Source organism: Typopeltis vanoorti, chromosome 12 (genome assembly GCF_054136105.1).
Source record: "Typopeltis vanoorti isolate ZY-2024b chromosome 12, IOZ_Tvanoo_1.0, whole genome shotgun sequence".
Taxonomy (NCBI): domain Eukaryota; kingdom Metazoa; phylum Arthropoda; class Arachnida; order Uropygi; family Thelyphonidae; genus Typopeltis; species Typopeltis vanoorti.
The window spans coordinates 82,809,310-82,828,955 of NC_143560.1; the positions used below are offsets into that span (position 1 = coordinate 82,809,310).

At 37.6% G+C, this 19,646-nt stretch overlaps 1 protein-coding gene across 4 annotated transcripts in view; it reads right to left on the reverse strand.

Annotated features, from left to right (window-relative positions):
• The window catches only part of LOC150100943 (enoyl-CoA delta isomerase 2-like), a 384,225-nt gene that overhangs the window by 95,829 nt on the left and 268,750 nt on the right, over nucleotides 1–19,646 (reverse strand). For all 4 annotated transcript variants that reach the window (XM_090401230.1, XM_090401231.1, XM_090401228.1 and 1 more), the window contains one exon: nucleotides 10,031–10,121. In XM_090401230.1, coding sequence (XP_090257356.1) covers nucleotides 10,031–10,121 — 91 coding nt within the window. The remainder of the gene's footprint in view (nucleotides 1–10,030; nucleotides 10,122–19,646) is intronic.

Genomic DNA, 19,646 nt, shown 5'->3' on the forward strand with positions numbered 1-19,646 from the left:
TTGACAGAACTATCTGCCAGGTGTGAAACAAACTCTCCTTTGTCCTCAGACGGAGAAGACAAAAAGGGTTTTCACCGTGAAATTCCTAAGTGCTACAAATTGGGGCATCTTGTCTGAGACTGTTTTATTACACCAAGAAACTTGAGGGGAAAGTATCAACCAGAAAGAACATCGCATATTTGTACTAGGCAATTTGACAAAAAGAGACAACAGGGCAAGGGACATATCCCTGGGATAGTAGTAAATGGAAGGATTTTAGGGCACTCATTGACACCGGTTCCCAAGCTTCCATAATATCTGAGAGGTATCTCAAAGAACTGGAGTCCTATGTAAAGGGAAGAATAAAGTGGCTGAGAAAATCCATCAAACACTTAGGTATATCCCCTTCCACAACGTACACCACTAATTCAGTAAGAGTAAGAATAGGACTGCCGGAATTTGCTTTATATATATGGCATAACTTCTTAGTCCTACCCGGAAACTCGCTCTCCCATCTAAGATTAATTCTAGGGGAGGATTTTTTGAGGAAGTATGGTTTCTCATGCGACTATTCTAGAGAAGAAATTTGTTTCCATGGTAGAAGAAATCTCGCTGTGACAAATCAAAACTATCGAGACCAAGGAAAGAGAGACGCCTCTGTGAACAACAAGCATCGGTAGGTAAAGGATGCTGAGTTGAAAAGGAAAGAGGAGAAACATGAGGTTTGTTCTCAGCCAAGATCAAATGAGACTGTCCCACCAAAGGATAAAGAAGATCCTTTTGCTGGAAGTAATGATAAAGTCAAGGTATCAGAAGCTAACGAGATCAGAAGCGAGAGACAGAATGTCATGCACAAAGGGACAGTAGAAGGTAACCACATCAATGATGGTGACAAAGCTGAGAGACCTCACAGTAGGACAACAAGTAACACTTATCAATCTCCAGGAAAGCAGGACAAGCAAAGCAACGTGATTTGCATATGTCAAGTGATTTCTGAGAGCTCAGGGAATGCATCCTGGCCCAAGAGAAATTTGATTTTGAGACAGACAAAATGGAACAGTCATCCCCAGAGAAATGAGGGAAAAGTAAGAAAAAATCTTCTAGGGAAGAATTTTTAAGAAAAAGGAGGGGCTTTTGTTAGATCCTGAATGAGGACCTTTTTATCAAAAGGGTCATTCAGTCAGGATTTAACAAGAAACAAAATTCTGAGCTAGAAATACTTGTACTTTTAGTCAAGAAAGCAAAAAGAAAACATGTTAGAATTACCCTAGAAAGAAGTAAAATAGAAGTGAAATTTGTATGTCTAAGTAAAAATGTATTGTTTAAGAAATTGTGGATATTTTTATTTAAATGCTCTGTGTAAGAATGTATGCCTAAGTGCATACAAAGGTTGCTAGCTAGCTGCCTACGATGACGTAATGCCCGAAGCGAAAGCGTTCGTGGAAGGAGAGCTGAATTCGCGTTCCATGAAAAGAATGCTCTTCAAGGAGCAGAAGTGTGACGCAACCACGTAAGAGTGAATAGGAAGGTTCCGTGAATAATAAGATGTGAATGTGGAAAGAGGGTGCTGTGACAGAGAATAAATACAAGTTCGCACGCATTTGAACCCCCCTCCCCGTTTTTTCCTGTTCCGGTTTTTCTCGTGTGGACCAGCAGTGCTGACCAATCGATAGCGCCAGACGACAATCTCCTTCCCAGTTGCTAACTGAAGGAGTCGGGCATGCTATATGCGAGATGATGGCAGTTCTCCAAATTGGTCATCTGTAAAGCTTTTGCCGATGTTGAGATAGCAAAGGATTCCTTTTGATGGAGGTCGAGCTAGCAACAGCAATCCATGAGATGAGTGAGTGTCCAGCAAAGAAAAGTGGCCATTTCGTAAGAAACACATGACTTCCACGTGGCGGCAATCTACCATAGCAGAAAGATATCCCCTCAAAAAGCACGGACGAAAGAACTACGACATCTTCACGTCAAGGTGGTAAAGATCTGAAATTTTTTTACCTATGTAATAATTAACTTTAGAGGAAGGAAGGAACAAGATTCTGACTAGGAAGAAAAAGAACTTTAAAGTAACTCTGTGTTCAGTGATTTACAGACTGTGTTGGTCTGGTAGTCTGAGAACTTAAGATTGTGCAGTTCCTAATTTAATGTAAAGGGGTCAAAAATGACAGAAAGTTTAGTTTAGAAATTGATCTTATATTTTGTGCTATGTGTGAACCTAATTCACCCATGAAATGTTAACAGTATACTTGTCAGTTTGAATAATTCTTATTTGCTTAACTAGTGAGTTATTAATGATTTCAATGATTTGCCTTTGACATGTTAAACTTAATTGTAATCTCTTTAGCCATTTAATAAATATGTTTTTCTATGTAAGCCTGAGTTTTGTCTGAGCATGAGACTGATTTTACCACTCATAAAATTATGGACCTATGCATAAAGGAAATATAAGGGGAGTTAAGAGTATTTTGGCAATGACTGTATGCTAAGATTACTTTAAGCTACTTAATTATTTTAATAAAGTTAGGTAACACTTGACCTCCGAGAAAGTTTCTTTGGACAAGAATTTTCTGTCCTAAAGCTCTGACTGGTGCAGCTAAAACAAGCAAATATCGTCAGAGCTTGAAAAGGGAAAGGGTCCCAGAGAGATTGTTTAGAGATTTATTCTTAGTTGGCACAGGAGAAATAATAATAGTAAATTTATAGAAAGACAATGATGTAACAAATGTGAGTGCAGCCTCATCAGTAGTGGAAGTGGAAAAGGCCATCAAAAACTAAATGGAAGACAGCTAGAATAGATAATGTATTTGATTAGAATGCTCGAATACAGAATTATAAAAGTTCACAGCATAATTCAGGAAGCATGATCAGAAGGTTGAATTCCAGATGATTGGAACAGCTCTCACACTACTCATCTATAAAAAAGGGAAATAAAAATGAATGTGAAAACAACAGAGGGATTTCCGTACTGAATGTCTCAGGTAATATTTAGGCAAATATTCTTGAAAAGAAATTAAGAAAAATTTAAAAAAAGAAACTTAGAAGAGAATACGATGAGTTTTGGCTAAACAGGGGCAATCTGGATCAGATTTTCATTTTAAGACAGACATCTGAGAAATCATAAGAATATAAAGCATGCGATAGGTGACAAGAGAAAAGCTGTTCAAAATGCTATAATTATATGTTGTAAATGGAATATTATACAGAAAATGTAAGTTAGCAGTTGGAATTGAAGGCAGAAAGTACAGAAAGATGATTTGATGTAAAATCAGGTATAAGACAAGGGTGCATCTATCAGAATTTATCTATTCATCATCCATGTAGATCACATTATGAAGGAAACTGGCATTAAACCTGATCCTTATCTAAATTGAATAACTGCTGTAACATAAATGGTACACAAATCAGCAATAAAAAGACTAACAAAATAGGTAGGAAATTGGAAAACTTACTGCATTCTAAATGGAAAACTTAGAGAACAAATAAAACATTTCAGCTATTTAAGGCATAATTTATAGCAAAGATGACAAATTAAATATGAAAAAAACGAATAGAAGAAATAAATCTGGTATCATGGAGAGTCAAATGAAATTTTTATGGAATAAGAGAGAAATTAGTCAAAATAATAAACTCGCAGTATACACAATACTGTGCTCAAACCAAATTTAACCTATCCATCCAAAAACTGGGTTAGAAGTAAAACAGTTGATCAGACTAGAGGCCACAAATGAGTTTGAGAAAAATTTGGGAAGTGAGTCAGATTGCATCAATAGCAGAATCACATTCCAAATTAAGATATTACGAGATGTAAATCAGCTTTTTGGCATCGTAAAATGTGTGAGCAAAGCTAATCTCAGGTGTTATGGTTACTTTTTTTTCTTATGTTGAGCACATACAAGGTGGTATCAAAAAGTTTCGAGACTAGCTCTGTTTATGAGAAATTACTTTATTTATCTACGTTTACACACTACCGCCTTCAAAATAGTCCCCTTGCATAGCAATAGAGAGCTCCCAGCATTCCTGCCACTTCTGGAATGTGTCCTGGAAGTCTTCTTTTTGAAGCATGTCAAGCACCTTCTGCGATTTGCGCTGGATTTTGACACCATTGCAGAAATCCAGCACAAATCGCAGAAGGTGCTTGACATGCTTCGAAAAGAAGACTTCCAGGATGGCGACCTTTGAGTTGGTGATGAGCATGCACTTATTTGAGCTACGGACCTGCCTCAACTTTTTCAGTCGTGGAAATGATGGGCTCTTCCACTGTGAAGACTGTTGCTTTGTCTCAGGGTCATACCTGTACACCTAAGTTTCGTCACCGGTAATAATCCTCGACATGAAGGACGGGTCATTCACGGCACTGACGGAGTTCTTGGCAGACTTCGATGCGGTGTTCCTTCTGCTCCTGGGTCAGCAGCCTAAAGACGAACTTGGCAGCAACACAGTGCATGTTCAAATCACATTGTCAGTGTATGACACACCGACAATGGCAGCAATGTTGTGGAGTGTTCTCCAACAATCCTCATGCACAAGTTGCTGAATGGTTTCAGGGGTTGAGCTTGTTGAAGGTCTTCCTGATCTCTCATCGTCTTCCAGTGATGTTCTTCTGCTCTTGAAGCACATGTGCCACTCAAAACACCTCAAACAACTCATTGCAGCATCGCCGTAAACTTGCTGAATCATGTCAAACATCTCTGTGGCAGATTTTTCCAGTTTCACACAGAATTTTACGTTCATTATTTGTTCTAGCTTGCTGTCCATGATGAAATCGCAGATGTGGTAACGCACGTGGTCAGAATAGCACCAGTTGCACAGCTCCCGATGTACACAGGACGATGTCTTTTGACACACTGACTTATGAAGGTCCGTGCTCCCTGTGACTGTGCATACAGCCTTGTGCTGTCATCTATTGGTGTGTTGCAAAACTAGTCTTGAAACTTTTTGATACCACCTCGTACACGAGATGTCGGTTAATCAATCTATAGTATATTAGTACTGGGTATTGGTAGTGGGTCAAGAAAGGAGAAACTAGTTTACATTTGATTTTAAAAACCTGTATATTGTATTCCTTGGGAAACATATAAGGAGAAAGACTGTTCCATAGTACAGCAGCAAGGATGAAGGAGGAGGAGGAAAAGAAACTTGTTCTGTGTGTATTGTGAAGGGATGTTGGGAAGCAGCTGAACATGTTCCAATGGATTTAGTACTGAGTGGAGGAATTATTGATACTATTTCAGATGAACATTTGCCATGGAAATATTTACAGAATACATATCTTGCTAGAATTTTGTCTGTGCAAAAGTGAGAGGAGTGAATTGGTAAGAGATGAGTTATTAATCAATTTAACTGCCCTACTCTGTACTGAGTCAAGCAAACTGAGGGAGCTAGTTCTTAGGGATCCCAATCCAAATGTGAGAGCAGTATTCGATAGCTGGAGATTCAATGGTTGTGATGCGTTTATGCTAGAGAGTCTGATGACAGCGTGATTCCAAGAAGAGAATTCTCATTTTTGCTGAAAATTTGAGTGTTGTCAAAGATAATACTGGGAGAAAAATGGTTTTTTTTTTTGTGAGAAATAAGACAGAACTGGGTTTTAATAGCATTGAAATTGATGAGGTTACTGAACCCCATTGGAGGATGGCTTGGAGTTCAGAACTGAGGGCAGTGGTGGTTGATGTGCTGTAGGTTGAGGTAATATGTGCAGAATAAGGTTGATCAAATGAAAGGGAGGAGTGCAATGTGCTGTCATTTGCAAAACTGTGTATTGGATTAGAGGAGGCATGATCAGAAGGAAGAGAGTTGGTGAGAGAACAGAACCTTGTGAAACCCCAGCATTAGTTGAATGGTGAGAGGATAAGAAAGCATACACCATCACACATAGTGTGCATCCAGACAGAAAGCTGGCAATACAACTGCAGAAGTCCTGGGAGAGACCAAATGATGGGAGTTTGTTTAGTAAGCCTTTGTGCCAGACCCAGTCAAAAGCTTTGGAGATATCAAGTGCAACCATTTGAGATTCACCAAACTTCATTTAAACAGAATGGGAATAAGAAACTTTAGCAAATTAAGTGTTTGGTGTCAGGATAACAGGAAAAAGACAGAGGAAGACCAAGATCCTCTGAGGTACATCTAAGATCTGACAATACTGGATTTCTGGTAGATAAGTAATTTGGAGAAAACTTGTCTATAAGAAGTTAGCTATAATATAATATAAACTTTTTATGTATTGCTATCATACATGAAATGGATTACACTTTGTAAAGATGTCCATGTAACTAAAGAGCCAAGTTTTTACCCTTAGTCATCTACAAGATGTATGGAGAATAGCAGAATCACATTCCAAATTAAGATATTACAAGATGTAAACTCAGCTTCTTTTTGGCATTGCAAAATGTGTGACCAAAGCTAATCTCGGGTGTTATAGTTACTTTTTTTTTTTTTTTTTTTTTATGTTGAGCCCATACACGAGAGGTTGGTTGATCAACCTGTAGTACATTAGTACCATGTATGGGTGGTGGGGTGGGAAAGAAGGTACTGGTACTTGTTCACATTTGATTTGAATGGCTGTATATTGTATTCCTTAGGGAACACAACAAGGGAAGACTGTTCCATAGTACAGCAGTTGCAGGGATGAAGGAGGAGGAGAAGAAACTTGTTCTGTGGGTTTCAAGGTGCACTGTGAAGGGATGTTGAGTAGCAGCTGCACGTGTTCCAACAAGCTCAGTACTAAGTGGGGGAATTATTGATGCTATTTAAGATGAACATTTTCCATAGAAATATTTGTAGAATACACATAGTGTGGAGACCGATCATCTGTGTGAAAGTGAGAGGGAGTGAGTTGGTAAGAGATGGATCATTAATAAGTCTGCTTGCTCTCCTCTGTATTGAGTCGAGCATTTTGAGGGAGCCTTTGGGGGCTCCACCCCATATGTGAAAGCAGTATTCAATGGTAGGGTGGATTTGTGATTTTTATAAGGTTAAAGCTGTTCAGGGGTGAAGTAACGTCTTGAGCAAAAGAGAAATCCTAGTTTTTTTTTGGATGCCGAGAATGCAATGGTTGTTATGTGTTTATGTCAGGAGAGGCTTGATGTCAGGGTAATTCCAAGAATTTTGCAAAGGCATTTGACAATATCACGTGGAACTCTGTTATATAGATTAGAACAAATGGGGATGGTTATGACACTGTTGATATGGATATGAGAGTGGCTGATGAATAGATACCAAAATGTGGTGTGTGTGTGTGTGTGTGTGTGTGTGTGTGTGTGTGTGTGTGTGTGTGTGTGTGTGGATAAGCAAAATCCAAGAGAAAGCAGGTAACCAGTGGTGGTTTGCAGCTAGGTTCTGTGCTGGGGCCATTACTGGTTAATTTGTACATAAATGATATAGGGAGAAATCTGAAGTTCAGTTATTTGCTGATGATGCAAAATTGGGTAAAGTTAATCAAGGTGATGTGGAGAGCTTGCAGGATGATTTAAATAGCCTGTGAGTATGGGATAAAGATAATGGGTGTCAATATAATGGGGAGAAATGTAAAGTTATGCATTTTGGAATAAACAGATTACAAGCTGTGCAGCAAATTGATGGAACTGTACTCCAGAAAATAGGCGAAGCTAGGGATTTGGGGGTGGTTGTAGTAGATAGAAAATTGAAGTTTAGAGGGTATACTGCTAAGGTTGCCAAGGTAACTCATAGAATTACTTGGCTATTGAAGAACAAGTACAGATAAAGAAGTTGTTATTCCGCTTTATACAGTCTTGATAGATCTACATCTGGATTACTGTGCTCAGATCTGATCATCTGGGTTTCTTGGGAATGAAGAAGTAGTAGAGAGGATCCAGAGGTGAGTGACCAAGATAGTGAGTAGACTGTGGATTGCTTCTCATGAGGATAGTTTGAGGGTTTGTGCATTGCAAAAGTTGGTTGACAGACAAAAAAAAAAGGGAGAGGATATGATAGAAATGTTTAAGTACTTGGCTATAGGGGGCAGAACAAGAGGTCATTAGATAGTAAGGGTGTATAGACTTGGTTTTTGTTGCTTAGAGAGTGGTGAATGAATGAAATGGGTTACTAGAGATGGTTGTGAGTGGAGATGGGCCTGAATAATAATAATAATTCTCAAAAAGACAGGATTAGCAATGAAAGGATATGGACAATAGTCAAAGTGTTAGAAGTCTCAAATATAGCTTAAGAAGTAAGATTACACAAAATGAGATGTAAAGACTTATAAACAATGCTTTGAAGAACAAAAGAAGAATTTAATAAGTTAGATATGCAAAACAGAACCAAGTAGAGAGGAAGATTTACAACTATTCTTAATTTGAGAATAATGCTGCTGGAGATTCAGGAAAGTGTGAACAATAGTGAACATCTAAATATTTCTACATAACTGATGGACTATTATTATTATTATTATTATTCAGGCCTCCATGGAGTCAAAAGACTCATAGTGGGAGGTCCTTCCTAAAAAACACAAAGTCTATCAAGACTCATCGAGGGGAGGTCCCCCCCCTAAGAAACACAAAGTGTATCATACCACTCCTTAAACTCATTGACCGTTCTCACTCTCACCACTCCATCAGGCAATGCATTCCATGGTTCAACCACCATTCCATGCAAAGAAACCACTCCTCACCCTCTTGCTCACAGATTCCTTTTGTAATTTCCAGGGATGGCCTCTTGTCATCACTCCTTCCCACTGTTCAACCAAGTGAAAGAACTCCCCAGTGTCAACCCTGTGACCACCTCTCAACAGTTTAAAAGTCTCAATCATATCACCTCTCCTTCTTCTATCCACCAAACTCTACAGTCCACATTCCCTCAGCCGATCCTCATAACTATCATTGTACAGTCCTGAAACCATCTTTGTTATCCGCCTTTGTACTCTTTCCACAGTTAATTTATCTCCTTCAAATCCTGAGGACCAAATCTGAGAACAATAGTCTAAATGTGGTCTGATCAGGATCTTATACAACGGAATGATAACTGTTTTATCTCTGCAGGTCAGCGTCCTTCTCATTATTGCAGCAATCCTCTGTGTTACCTTCACCACCTTTGCAATATGTCCCCTAAATTTCAGGTTTCTATCAATCATCAACTCCAGATCTCTTGTCTCCCCTGCTTCCTCCAGTATAACTCCTCCCATAGAGTATGCAGTGTCCCATTGATGTTTCCCAAACCTCAAGACCTTACATTTTGCTGCATTAAACCGACACCGCATTCATTTGCCCATCTATCTAGCTTATTCAAATCCTCTTGCAGGGCTGCATCTGCACTATTACTAATAATCCTTCCCAGCTTCATCATCCGCAAACAACTGAATATCCCCTTGCAATCCACTGACAATGTCATTGATATAAAGGTTAAACAATATAGATCCCAGTACTGAGCCCTGTGGAATCCCACTTGTAACGCTCTGCTTCCTTGAAACTGTCCCACCATACACAACTCTCTGATAACTATTGGACAGCCAATCCTGAATCCAGTTGACCAATCTGACATCCAGACCCATGTGCTGAAACTTAAATATCAGCTTATCATGTGGCACCCTGTCAAATGCCTTCACTAAGTCTAAGAAAATGGCAGTTTATGCCTTTCCCTCATCTAATGCTCTTGTAACTTTATCATAAAAGACTAGCATATTGCTAAAACAAGAGCGCCTCTTCACAAATCCATGTTGACTCTCACAGATAACATTACCCTCATCTGCCCAATGCTGTATACGATCCTTCACTACTTTCTCCAAGATCTTGCTAACTACTGATGACACACAAACTGGCCTATAATTAGACACTTCCAGTCTGCTACCGCCCTTATGCAATGGTATTATCTTACCTTCCTTCCATTCCATGAGCACCTTTCCTGCAGCCAGACTTTCACTGAAACGCCAGGTCAAAGGCACTGTCAGTTTCCCTAGCTCATTCTCTCAAAACTCGTGGAGAAATACCATCCAGTCCCACAGCTTTACTAACATCCAAAGTACTCAGTATAGTTTTAAAAAATTCATAGTCCATCATAGTTTAAAAAAAAGAAAATAATAATTAAATAAATAACCTACTTGAGGGTTTCAGCAATATTACCAGCCATGTCAGCATCTGTTATTTCATAATTGCTAGGATCACTTCCACTGGAAAAAAAGTCTCCAGATCCTATGTAATTAAAGTTAAGAATAAATGTTTGGATTATAAAAAAAAAACCATAAAAAAACTAAGATCTATGGAAAACAACGAATTACATCATTTTCTTTGGCAATGTTTTAATCATTTTTAAAAATGAAGAAACAGTTTTATACTTGATATCTAAAAAATTTTCATATACTTTATATTCATTCATAAAGAATGCAAATAATAGGCATCAGTATTAAATAACAATGGATAAAGATTGACATGAATAAGGATAAAGAATACAGTAAAGCGGATATGAAAGCACTCAAAAGATTGTTACAAAAATCAGAAAGATGCTGACAATTGAAGATAATATGGCTGTAACATTACACGAATCAGCAATATCCAGCTGCATCTAGGCTACTGTGAGAGATGTAAGCATCTGATTGTATAGGAGATAACATTAGATAGCATTCAGCAATAGTAACTAAAATTAAATCAGGCTGTAGAGGGAGGAGAAAGAGATAGAGAGAAAATTAGGAAATGTGGATGAAATAATAATTATTATTATTCATCCTTACCACTACAAGACCTCCACAATGTTGAGACTGCATGTGATCTACTCTAGGTCTTCCCACATCTTTTTCATAATTGGCACACTTACATCCTCATGCAATGCATTCTATGTACCACTACACTTCATGCAAAAAAAAATCTACTTTGCACAACTTCTAGGGATAACCCTCTTCCTTGTCTACCACCCTCCAGTTGTTCTTCCCTTTGGAAAATCTCCCTATTATCAATTAAGCACCTCTAGAAGATATTTCATTGTTTTCCTATTTTTCAAAATTTATGAACTCCAACCTATCGTCATTACCCATATTTCAAAGTCACAATATGATCTTTATTATCCACCTTTGTACACTGTTTAAAATTTCTTCATTTCAAAACCCAGGTAACCACATCTAGGTACAGTAGTCCAGAATAAACTGAACAAGATCCTATATCATAGAAACCACACATTCTTATCTTAATTTGGTCAATGCCTTTCTCACCAATGCAGTAATCTGATGGGTTATCTTCACAAACTGCTTTTGTAATGTATCTCCTGAACTTTGACTTCCTGTCCCCTATCTCCACCTAATCTTTTTTTTTTTTTTTCCATCCTTCATTTCTTTCAGCATAGTCCTAGTAATCAGTACTGTCTTAACAGTATTGTAGGCCCCTGGGCAAAGCAATGCACTGGGGCCCCTACCCACCCACCTATGGGAATAAAAATGTAAATGGTCAATAAAATTAAGCCTATAGATTTATAGGTACTTTTAACAAAATCGACGTTTAAACATAAAAAAACATGCTGTAAAGCTAAGATTAATCAACACTTTTGCAAAATTTCTTTGCAGAGAACTGATTTAATTGGTTTAAAGTCAGTGGTCTTCAGGAAGTCATTTTCCATGCACGAGTGAATTATACACTCTTTATAATGTAATATTAGTAATATATAACAGTAACAATTAATTGTAATATATAATATTACTATTAATTAGTAAATTTAATAATAATTTATACACTCTGCCAAGAGATCTCTCATGAACAATATGACAGCATGGGGGCCCCTGGGCAACTGCCTAGTATGCTCATGCCTTAAGACGGCCCTCTAGTAATAGAATACATAGTCTTGTATCTCTGAATTCCTCTCAACATTTAATATAGCTGCCCTTTAGATGATAAAACCCAGGTTGAAAATTTCAATCAGGATGCAAAGAAACTTTTCAATTGAAGATGAATTAGTCAGTCTCATACAGAGGTAGCAAAGTTTTTCATTCTCAGAAAATTGGATAATAAGAATAGTTGAGAGATTATGTATTACAGACAGTGGGTTGTGTGGTGCAAAATGCCTTCCAAAACAGGCTAACTAGATATCCAGAGAACACATGCATAATGGATAGAATACATTGGCCTCATGGCCAAGTTTCTTTGGACACAATTCCAACCACGCCAACATTAAAATACCTTACACTATTTTTTTTCTCAACTATTTTTAGAATGAATAACATTGTCAGCAGTAGACAGAAACCAGCAACCTAAAAAGTTATAATAAAAAAATAGTTGAGAACATTCTAAAGGAGTCCCCCTAAAGAAACACAAGGTTAGATAGCCCAGAATCTAGAGGAGTCATATCACTCCCTTACATATGATCCGTTACTACAAGATGACTGAGATATTGCATCAACAAGAAATGAAAGACTAGAAAAGGACTGATTATGATATTTTTATTATTATTATCCCAAGACCACATGCAATCAGACTTATCTAGGAGGTCCTTTTGTCATATACACAGCTCAACATACCATGCCTTAAACACACTCAAATTCTCTGCAGATACTACCCTCTCAGGCAAGGCCTTCCAATCATTCACAACTCCGCATGCAAAAAACCTTCTTCCCACTCCCCTGCACACACACGTTCTCCTTATACAGCTTCCAGGAATGTCCTCTGGTTCTTCCACCATTTGCTGTAAAGCCTCTCCAACATTGATCCTATAACAACCCTTTACTAACTTGTAGGTCTCTATCATATCACCCCCCCCCTTCCTCCTATCCACTAGACTCTGTAAATTGGATCTCCTCAACCTTACCTCATATTCAAAATTCCAGAGATCACAAGCTACCTTAGTCAGTCACCTCTGGACCCTTTCCAACAACTCTTCATCCTTTTGAAAACCAGGTGACCAAATCTGTGCACAGTAGTCCATGTGTGGCCTAATCAGAGCCTTCTACAATGGAACAAGTATCTCCATACTTCTACAAGTCAGTGTCCTCTGCATCATTCTCAGAATTCTTTTTGTTGTCCTCACAATTTTAGCAATGTGTCCCCTAAATTTCAGATCCTTATCCACTATCACCCTAAGATTCTCTTATTACCTCCAACAATATATCCCCGCCAAGCATAAATTCTGCATCCCATCTTTGTTTCCCAAATTTTAAAACCTTACATTTTGCAACATTGAACTAACATCCCCATTTCTGCACCCATTCACTCAATCTAATCAAGTGTTCTTTTAAGGCCACAACATCTTCTCTACTCTTCATAGTTCATCCCAACTGTGCATCATCTGCAAACAGCTGAATATCTCCATTCAAATCTTCACCAATATCATTAACATACAGGTAAACAGCAGTGGCCCTAAAACAGACCTCTGAGGCACACCAGTAGTGACTTTCCTCTTCTGGGATATATTGCTTCCCCATACACAACTTGCTGATACCTATCAGATAGCCAGTCTCCAATCCAATGGACCAATCTAATATTCAACCCCATTTGCTCTAGTTTGACTATCAACTTATTAGGTGGTAATCTATCAAAAGACTTTGTTAAATCTGAGTATACTACTGTGTATCCCTCTCCTTTGTCCAAGAAGCCATCACCTTATTGTAATAACTGAGTAGATTACTAAAACATGACCTCTCTTTAGTAAATCCATGTGTCCTTCAAAGATAATACCATTGTTGTCAACTCACTTCTGGATCCTAGTTCTCACCTACTTTTTCAACAACTTAACCACAACACCTAGCACACAGATAAGCCAATAATTTGATGCTTAAGTTCTATCATCTCCCTTATGAAGCTGCACAATCTTGCCCTCCTTCCATTCCTTTGGAACTTGACCCAGTGCAAAACTCGTATTAAAAAAATATGTCAAGGCAGATGCCAACTCCCTGGCACATTTCTTCAGAATACATGATGATCTATTATCAAGTCCCACAACCTTATTAACATCAAGTTTGTTCAATTCCCTACATACCTCTTGCTCACTTACATTCAGTCTCTCCTCCCCATCATCAGCTGCTCTCAAACTCTCCATGATGTCACATTCACAAGAATGAAATACCTTTATGAACTGCTCATTAAGTATCTCCACTATATCTTCTCAGCAGTTGTCCTTTACCATTTTCTCCAATGAAAGGCATCCTTACACAATCTTTCTTTTTTTTTTTTTTTTTTTTTTGCTGGCTATATATTGAAAGAACTCCATAGAATTCTTTATGACTTCATTAGCTAACTTCTTCTCATACTTCACTTTTGCTTCCCTTATCAAACAAGTAGTCACCCTCCTTGCCTGGCTTTGAGGAATTGGTTATTACTACTTCTCTTATGCTGTCTCCATAATGCCTTTTCCCTCTGTATTGCATGCTTAATCTCTTCATTCATCCATTTCACACCTACCTTATTTAACCTTCTGACCCTTGGAATACAATTAGACATTGCTTCTACTAGATAATTCTTGAATATTCCCCAAGCTGCAATGATCTCCTTTTCAGCCATCTCCTCATTCCACGCTACACCTGCAAGCTGTCACTTGAGCTAGCCTTGTAGTTCCACATATACCCTTTCCTCGCAGAGGTCCTCACACTGCTGGCAACTACCTAAGTAATCACTTCATGGTCACTATCACCAACTGAAGGGTGATTTGGCACCTCATTTATAATTACATTCTCTGATGAGATGATGAAATCTAAGACCCCCAATCCTCGTGTGCCCTTTGTAACATACTGTCTGAGGTAATTGTCCCTCAAAAACTCAAGAAACTCAATTTCTTTACTTCCAGTTGCTATCTCATCATCCCAGTCTATATTGCCATAATTCAAATTTCCCATAATGATCAGCCCTTTCTCATTTGCTTGGCTAATTTGATTATACATTTCATAGTCACTACAATCTACATTACCAGGGCTGGAAATCATGAAACCATGAATTTCAAGTATAATCCTTCTACCCTACACAAGATTTCAAGTCTTCTTCAACATCCAGCACCCTCACCATTCAATAAACCAGAAGTATCCAAATCATTTGTTCATGTGGAATTTGCCATGTGAGACAAACAGACCACTCAGGAGAGATACACATGTCAATACACATCAATAACATGATGAAAATGTAGTGAAAAAAAAAATACACAAATCAGGGCTAGCAGCACATACAACAGAGACAAATCATCAAGCACTATTGAACATACAAAAAATTGCCTACAATGATTACAACTCATTCATCAAAACATTCAGAGAGTAAGTAGAAATGTTAAAAAAAACTCAAATCGATGTAATAAAAAGACAAAGGATGATCCTACATCACTTTTGGTCATCTTTCATCAAAAACTTTGTGCATGCAGGTCTGACATTCTAATCATCACACTTCTAGACATCATAATACAATGTTAATTCTGATCTGATCCTGTGGCTTCCTCTCTTTGAGAGGGTTGCAGCTGATTACTAGGGCGATAGTGATGCAAGGTGGTTTCCTGTTGCCTTCCTTGCCGAATGTTAATTACACAGTTACAACACTGCTGGTTTCTCAAATATTCTGTATTCCTGATGTAGATTTCTGTGGTTAAGAAGTTCTGTAGGTAGTTTTCAGTATTGACACCACATTGCAATATAAAGAGTTTATTAAAAATAAATAATTAAAGAATCCAACAAGTTTCGTGCATCATAAGACTTACATCATCAGGGATAATGGTACATAAAAGTTTTACACAACAAAAGCTTATTGGCAATTAATTACACATACTAACTGTTTTTTATAACTTCACAACTGTTAAAGATTTTGTATTTTGTATTGCTTATCAATTCGTTTAACAGTTGAGAAGTCATAAAAAAACATCTAACATGTGTAATTAATCGTCAATGAGTTTTTGTTGTGTAAAACTTTTGGTTACCATTATCCCTGATGATGTAAGTCTTACGATGCACGAAACTTGTCGGGTTCTTTAATTGTTTATTTTTAATTAACGCTTTATATTACAATGTGGTCTCAATGTTGAAAAATACCTAAAATTTTGTATTCCTGGTAATTTGTTGTTTGTTGCTTAAGTCAATCAGTTGTAATTTTTTTATTTTTTTATTTCACTCTGATGAAGTGTATTATAATAGGAAACTAGTGAAGTTTTAAACACAATAACACAATTTTTCAACAAAGTCTCATTGTGAAATATATATAGACTTACATTTCAATAATTCAGAAATGGAAACTATTTTTATTGAGTAACAAAATATATTTAGCAGAGGCTGGTGCACATATTGAAATGAACTAACATCACTACTGGGGTTTTCAGTGTTCATGCTAAACTGTGAAAAACTATGAAGAAATTAAAATAAGTTATGCTCAGTGTGAATCTTTCACTAAGCAGCAGAAATCATTGAATACTTCTGGAAGAATTAGAATCTGCTTTTCCTGCATTATGCAAACAGACATGTACAAATAATGCTTCCACAGACAATGCCCATCTTTTATTTCGGGTTATACAGTACTGCTCATCTTGGAATAAGTTTTTCAGCTTCCAAAATTAGAATGACAGATTCAGAGGAAACAAATACTGCAATTGTGTTATAAAATTCTGCTAGGTGGGAGCAAGAGTGCTGATTCATAAACTTTATAAGACTGGAAAAAGATTGATTATCAGTGCCGTCGTCTGTCCATTTCGGTTGGGTGTGCTGTTGTGGCTTATGCAACCTGTGCTACAAAATTCATGTCAGTTTGGCCATATGATTGCATTTTTATCCATGTATGAAAATTTTATTATTACTATTACCCAAAACCCTGGAGTCAAAGACTCATCTAAGAAGTCCTTTTATCAAACACACAGCTCATCATACCATGCTTTAAACACACTCCAATTCCCTGCAGACACCACACTCTCAGGCAAGGCATTCCAATCATTCACAACTCTGCATGAAAAAAACCTGCTTCACACTCCTCTACTCACATCCTCCTTATACAGCTTCCAGGGATGACCTCTCCAGTGATCTCCCACTATTTTCTGCAGAACCTCTCCAGCATTGATCCTATAACAACCCCTTAATAACTTGTAGGTCTCTATCATATCTCCCCTCCTCCTCCTGTCCACCAGACTCTGCAAGTTGCATCTTCTCAGTTTTTCCTCATACTCGACATTTCAGAGGTTAGTCAGTTGCCTATGGACCCTCTTCAACATCTCTTCTGAAAACCAGGTGACCAAATATGAGCACAACAGTCCATGTGTGGCCTAATCAAAGCCTTATACAATGGAACAAGAATCTCCCTACTTCTACAAGTCAGTGTCCTCCACATCATTCACAGAAGCCTTTGTGTTGTCTTCACAATTTTGGCTATATGTCCCCTAAAGATCTCTTATTTCTTATTTCCTGAGAGTGATTAGTACATTCCACTGTTCAACCAACTGTGGGTTCAGTTCCCATTGTTAAAGTAAACATTGTTCAGTCAAGTGACTGAACATTTAATGTTGAACTACAGGGCAAGCAAGAAAATTCCACCATGAGAACGGATGCTTGTGAATGGAAGATATATTTCATTTCCAATGTGTGTTTGACACTCTGCTTATTGGGAGTCTGAAAAAGTGGATAGATGAATGTTTTGTGAATGGGAAATGAATTTCATTGCACCATGAGATCACCATCCTGCTTACTGGAGGCTTGAAAAAAAAGTGGATGGATGTTGGTGAATGGGAGTTTAATTTCACTGCTAGTGTGAGATAATAAAACTAGCTTAGTGGTGGCCTGAAAACGTGTCTTAAAAAAATTCCATGTTTGGTCTCTAGAAAAGAGTTTCTGAATTATCTAACTCTCTCAGCCCACCATGGTATACATACTAATGTGCTACAGGTGAACAGCTTTCTAGTGAATTCACATTAAGTTAGAGAGAGAGAAGCCCACCTACCTCATCAGAATCATAATTAGTTATATATCTTGTAATTAACTGTCTATCATAAGATTTCTTTAACAAATTTCACACTAGACACTGGCAATAGAGGCCAACATATGCAAGTCCACCTACCTCATTAGGAAACATAATTGTTTATATTTCCTGTAATTAACTGTCTATAAGTAACATTAATATTATGAGATTCATCATCCACACCAGCCATAATGTGTTTTAAACATAACCAAAATGCAGATGTGAAATAAATGATACAGTTGAAGTAACATGGATAAGAAATGCAAGTCATCAGTTATCTCCATTAAGAGGTGTTGATAATCTATCAAATTAACTTGAATTCATAGCTGTGTCTCAGAGCAAGCGTGTACTACTGAACGCACAAAATGCATAGTTCCTTAACTGAATGCTTAGTACATACAGAGTAACTGTAATTTTAAACAGAGATATTAGATAGACAATGTATACAATATATTTTATATTTCTAGTCCTTTTATCATATAATTATATTTTGTTGTTAATGACAGAACAAAATAAGAGAAACTTCCAAGAATTCAGTGTGCAGGTTATGCAGAAGGAATGGTGCAGAGTTTGTGGATGTGTGGAGAGAGTTTAATGGAAGGAAGGACTTATATAAGGGGATGGTTTACATTTCAATGATATATTTGGCTGATGGCCAGATATCAAAATGTGGTTTATGGAGAAGTTGAATTCAGGAGAAGGCAGGTAACTAGTGGTGTACCACAGGGCTTAGTACTTGGTCCACTGCTGTTTTAATTTGTACCTCGATTAAATAGGAAATGATTTGAGAAGAAATGTTCAGTTTAAAGTATTCTTGCCAGTCTCTCTCCCATTGATGAGACTTCAATAAGTCAAACTAGTCAGTGTAATGATTCTCCAGTTGAATCACTAGTAATAGGGGAGTGATGAATTTCTTGAAGATCTGTGTTGTAATCATTAAGGAAAACAGTACATGAATAGAAGAAGCCATTTCCATTTTCTGGGGAGCAGTGAAAATGGAAATGGCTAAAGAAAAGAAAAAGTAATGGTAACAAAGCAACTGGAGAGAGTCAGTAAAAGAGGAGTCATCATTGCTCTTTTCTGAATACAATCAAGTATCCTAAGGGAGGTTATAGGTGCATCACCCTGAATGGGTTACAATATTCTGAGGTCAGGTGGGTTTGGGCTTTATAAAGTGTCAGGAATTGTGTAGGAGAGAAGTGCTGTTTACTTCTCTCCTGCTCAACCCCAGATACCGAAAAAAAAAAAAAAAATACTAAGCTTTTTTGGAGGTGGAAGAGGATATGGAACCTGATGTACTTGTGCCAGGACAAACAAAACGTGAAAGTCAACCTATGAAGAGAAAACTGATCCTGACTGCTGAGCAGGATATTGTCAAAAGCAAGAAGAGAGGAGCATGGTCTTTCTTTCAAGATATGAGACAGGATTGCGTTTTGGTGTCATTGAAACCAGGTTATCTACCCTCACTTGAGAAAGGCAAGGAGATCAGTGTGTTTAAGGCATTGGTTAAGAAGATCTTGAAGCATGAATTACCTGAGCACTACAACATTTTGAAAATAAAAAGAGTGGAAAGTGCTGTCATCAGCAAATATGTAAATAGCACTGAATGTTAGAGAGAGGCGATTGCTAATGTATGAGGAAGAGTATAGGTGACAGTAAAAAAAAATCCATTCACAGAGAAAAAGGAGGAATACCATAAGATAATAGATTGGTAAGAAGGCCACAATGCTAGACTTGATTAAATGCTTTGGAAATATCAAGATGATCACTTGCGTTTCTCCAAACTTTTCCATGGCTTGTGGCCAAGAATGGTTGAGGTTCGCAAAGAAATCTGCTGTA